At 35.9% G+C, this 5,305-nt stretch overlaps 1 protein-coding gene across 1 annotated transcript; it reads right to left on the bottom strand.

Annotated features, from left to right (window-relative positions):
- Positions 1-1,954: 1,954 nt before the first annotated feature.
- Positions 1,955-3,379, bottom strand: LOC111404521 (UDP-glycosyltransferase 92A1-like). Its single transcript, XM_023033315.1, has one exon. It carries the CDS (start codon positions 3,377-3,379, stop codon positions 1,955-1,957), a length of 1,425 nt encoding a protein of 474 aa, XP_022889083.1.
- Positions 3,380-5,305: the final 1,926 nt, after the last annotated feature.

The raw sequence follows: 5,305 nt of genomic DNA, 5'->3' as shown, positions 1-5,305 counted from the left end.
GATCTAGGGCCTCCACTAACTGCCCTAAGTCATCCAACAACTGCTGCAACACCAGGAAACGCCATCGAGTGGCCAACAGAAAAGTTTCTCCATTTCCACTTTTCTGCCTGAGACTGTATCTGCTTCTTGCGCCAAACTGATATCCAATACCACCAGAAGGTCAAAAATTCATCAAGGAACAATCTGCCTTTTTTCACTTCCAGCTAATTCCCTTGCACGCACCTCCACGCACCCAGACTGTCTTCTGCACATGATTTCACATGCTGCTTCCACCATTAATGCGTGTGGTACACGCGTTGCACCGTCAAATTCTTCTCATCGATTGGAGTTTGATGGTGGTTGTCATTCGTCCACCAGGTGTGTCGTTTTTCCAAAAAATGGGTTTAAAGTTTCTGTTGAACTTGTCTTTGAAAAAAATCGAACCCCTTCCAATCTGATTTTTAGGCTGTTTTAACATTTTTTTACCACTAAACTAAGCTGTAATACCATTTGTAGAGTTTAAAGTGTAGTATATAAAAGATTATTACAACTATAATGCGAAAAATTTGAACTCTCTAAGTGTAAAACCGAACCAAACAACCCAAAGCTTCTTCAACACCACCAATGGAGTCTCCTATGATGTTGAGCTCATATTTGTGTCACACCGGATTATACACTGTTGTCCACGGGAATGATAATGGATATACCAAGAAAAGATCCATCAAAAGCCACAAAGAATTTCTCGAAAAATATAGAATGCTCCCACTTGGTTACCTCTCTATTATTTCTCCCCAATGTTATGTCAAGTCCAAAAATGAGAGAATGGAGAAGTCTTGTATTCATAGAGTCAATCCATTTGAATTCAAAATTCAAATATTGTACTATGGTCAAGTAAAAAGTGACAACACTAATATAGAATAATTGACTACAAGATTAAATTCAACTTAAATTCAATGGTTGAATTTAATCTATAGTCCATATTACTCGTAAACTAGCACAATCAACTTCACACTCTCTAGACCAATCAACTTACACCAACTATAGGGTGTGATCCATCTTACATAGCTCGATTTTTTAACACCACAATTACCATTTTACCCCAAATTTTATTTTATTTTTAAAATACGATTTGACACACTTTATTTACCATGAAAAGTCAAACTTGTAAAAAAAGCCAAATCTCTTTCTTTTCCAGTTAAACGTACAAGACATTTTTTAAATTAAGAAAGGACATGCCAACTTTAGAATTAAAAAATCTTATGTTGATCTACTTTTTACATGTGATTTTCTAAGGGAAAAAAATTGAAGTTTGAAAAACATAGTCATATCCTCCAATTCTACATTTTAGAAAATAAAAGATCCGATACTTAAATACATACCCATAATCAAGTTCGAGCATTATAGGTTTCAATAAGAATGACACAGACCACAGGCCTCCATAGGTGTTGCTCGTTTTAGAATTGGAATGTCACGACTTGTATGTACTAAATATGAGAGTTGAACTTTAGTTGTAAATTAGAATATTGCATAGTGACAGAGGACGGCAATAATGCAGGCAAGGACAATGGAAAAGCTTTCCGCATCCTATCCAGAGAAGAATTAGGGGTGCATTTAATTGCAGACATGGAATTTCCATGAAAAATAAATAAATAAACTCTAAATAAGGACTTTATTCTCTTTTATGAATTGGTGAAAATTCTTGGTACTATATTCTACTTCTCACGGTTCTGCTTGAAACTTTTTGCTTCCTTGATCATACTCGATCTTCTCATGCCAATTCAATTACTATGCGTATGATTGAGCTTGTTGGGATCCTACGATGCTGACTCTGAAGTCGTGGTAGGGCTCATAGCCATTTATCATCAAATTAGGTAAAGTTTTCTTATTTTTTGTAAAATTAAAATATACTTCATGGTTAATAATAAAATAGATTTAACATTTTAATTATGAGGACACAATATTTTTCTCTTATGACTCATATGCATGCAGTATGTGCAGCAATAAGAAAGTCATCCATGGCTTCCATTGAAGCCCCTTTACTACCTCGCTTAATCATCTCCATAACCTTTAACGCTTTTCTTCTCATCAAATCCCCTTCTCTTCCTTCTTCCATCACCAGTTCAATCTTCTCCATAATCTCTTCATGTTCAACGTGGTTATGTCCATTTGCAACTCCAACACAAACTCCCAATTCTTCCTCCAACATATGTGCATTGAATGGCTGTTCAGCACCCATAGGCCATGCTAGCATGGGGACGCCATTGCTAAGAGCTTCAATACACGAATTCCACCCACAGTGGCTCAAAAAAGCACCAACAGATTTGTGGGACAAAATTTCCATCTGGGGTGCCCATTTTTTCAAAAGTAAACCCCTTTTGCTGTTCTTAATCCTTTCCTCAAAACCTTCAGGAAGCCAATCTTTATTTGTGCATTCTGAATCTGTTACAAAGCTTGAAGGTGGCCTAAAAACCCAAAGGAAATCGACGTTACTAGCCTCAAGCGCTTTGGCCAGTTCCTTTGTTTGAGCTTCAGAGGGGGAACTTTGTGAACCAAAGGCCACATAAAGAACTGAGTTCGTCGCCTTTTTATCAAGCCATTTCATGCAATGTTTCATTGTAGCTACTGCTTCTTCTCCCCCGCGGGCTTTACTACCTGCAGACGAAAGAATGGGCCCTATAGAATATACAGAACAATTCGGAAACTGCTCCCTGAAATACGTCAATCCTGTGTTATCAATATCCTCTATCGTGTTGAACAACATTGCATGGGTCTTTAACCAATCTTTGAACATTCCATTTGCAAATTCCCAAGGACCGTCGCATTCTCTAAGATGTACTGGCAGATTTTTTGTCTTAAACCTGTATCCCCGAGGGAAACCGGGGAGGGAAAACTCCTCAGAGTTTGATTTCAACTGAGGAAGATTCAACCATATAGTATGAAAAACAGCCATGCCATAACCTGCACCAGCATTAAAGATTGCATGGAATATGCCAAATTCGTGAGCAACCTCGGCCGACCAGGCAAAAAACATGTCTGAAATTATACAAAGAGGCAGCCTACCATTATCCTCCTCGATGAGACGGGAAACAAGATTTGTGAAGGCAGGTTTTAACAAAGGAGATGACTCAATAAAGCGAAGCATGAGTGGGAGAGGGAGAGTTTCGGTGGATTCAGAGTTTGGAGGAAGTCCATGTTCTGTCCTGTCGAAAGGGATTTCGACTAGTCGAATGTTTGAGAATTTAGGGATGTAATCTTGAAGTTTTTTGATATTGAGAGGGGTGTTTACAAAGGTTATTTCATAGCCTTTTTCTTGTTCTAGTTTAAGTGCCAATGACAAGAAAGGGATGATATGGCCCTGTGCCATGAATGGAAAAACGACTATGTTTTCCTTTGGAGCCATTATTTCTTTAACAAGAAGAAGAAAATATTAATGCAAATTTAAGCCCTTAGTTATGTATTTATATGGTTCTTTTTCCTTGAAATTGACATAGAATTTCCGTGAAAAATCTGAAATAGAAAAAGGATCTTCATTGATTTGCATTCCCATTTATGCATGGAATTAGAATAGGAACTTGAGAATTATATGGCACATCACTATGCTTAATTATAGCATTCCAATATATTGTGTAATAATTAGAATAAAGAAAGCATTCAATATTGCAAAAATATATTGTCTTATCATAATTCTGGTTTAGTTAATTAATTAATTAATTAACGGAGAAGTCAAATAACCTAGTTTCCACATGGGTCTAACTTAGTTGGACCTTTGAAGTTGGATTCGAATTTTGATCTATTTCAATGTGTTGAAAACTAATCCCTATCCCTTAGAGTATGTTTGATTGTAAGCATGAAATTTACATGGAAGAAAAAATATTCTCTTAACAATTGAATTGTCTAGAAATTATTTGCATGGAAGTTGGAAATTTTCAATTAAATATGTTTTGATTGACTTATGTTTCCGCCTAGAAAGTATTGTAATTTTCCATGTTTTGATGTTGGATAAAGTCAAATGACCTGCGAGGATGACCGCACCGATGACCACGCATTCACATGGATACGTTGGTCCCGTGTGAATTAAATAATGTCCGACCTCCCATGTGTGTGTATGCGGTCATCCCCGGTGTCAAATCCGATGTTCGTGTAGCACGGTTGTTTGGTGTTTGATAGTCATTATTTTCCATGTAAATTGTCATTTTTTTCCCAATTTTTACTGTTTCATAGCCACTATTTTCCATGGAAATTGTCACTTTTTCCATGGAAATAGAAAATTGTCACTTTTTCCATGGAAATTGTCACTATTTCCATGGAAATTATTCAGTCAAGGGACAAACACGGACAAATTTATTGACCATATATTTTGTGATTTCATCAATTGGACAGTTTCCATGGAAATTATTCAATCAAGGGAGACAAACCCGGACAAATTTACTGACCATATATTTTGTGATTTCATCTACTCTTATCATCTTTATACTCAACATTTACTAACCAATTGATTTTTTTTTTTTTAAAAGTAAAACTTTTTAAATTAAACTGAAAATAACAAAAGCATTATATACAAATCATTTATAAGTTAAAAAAAACCAAGTATAGCCTTCATCAGCATTGTAAACGGTGTATTATGGTAGCAGCATAATACAAAGCAGATATCAATAATGTATACTCTAATAAAAAATCCAACAAGCTAAATATAAAGAGAATCCATTATACAACTTTAAAACCATTTAAAACAACTCTTCACCGTCAATCCGCCAACTAAATTGAGCTTTAACCAATCTAGGTAGATTTGCCTCCGAGAAAAAATGCCATAAATTAATAGAGTTCAATGAATCTCTACTGCTAGAACGTAGCAATTCAAACCAACATAGATATTACACCTTTAAGTATGGTTGTTTAATTATTCAAGCACGCCATCCAAAAGTAGTGGAGGTGGATCACGACCAAGCTACTCATGTACCAAATCGCACATGAATTCCTTATCAGTCAACCTCATAAATACTCTAGCCCAACTCTCATTCTACTCAAATACTTTCATGACTTGCAATATGTCACGCTTGTCTATGTTCCTGCCTTGTAATTTTTCTAGAACCAATTGTCAATTGATGTGGTTCAGCTCCACAACATTAGCAATTTTTTTTAGACAATTTGGCAATGCTCGATAGGGCAATGAGGCTCTTATCATGTACGTCGATGTCAAATTTTGGTGGTTCCTCCTTCGGTATTAGGCTTAGGAATGCGAACTGGGCTTCGATCCATAACCTTATTTTGACTGTTTATTTCATTCATATTTTCATCTGAAATATTAAAAGTAAAAAAACTCATTAGA

Source organism: Olea europaea, chromosome 11, assembly GCF_002742605.1.
Source record: "Olea europaea var. sylvestris chromosome 11, O_europaea_v1, whole genome shotgun sequence".
Taxonomy (NCBI): domain Eukaryota; kingdom Viridiplantae; phylum Streptophyta; class Magnoliopsida; order Lamiales; family Oleaceae; genus Olea; species Olea europaea.
Note: the sequence above shows the minus strand (reverse complement) of the source record. Positions and strands in the feature narration are given on the sequence as shown.

Excerpts from the sequence above, each read along its gene's own strand:
- LOC111404521 (XM_023033315.1), bottom strand. The coding sequence starts at position 3,379 with ATGGCTCCAAAGGAAAACATAGTCGTTTTTCCATTCATGGCACAGGGC.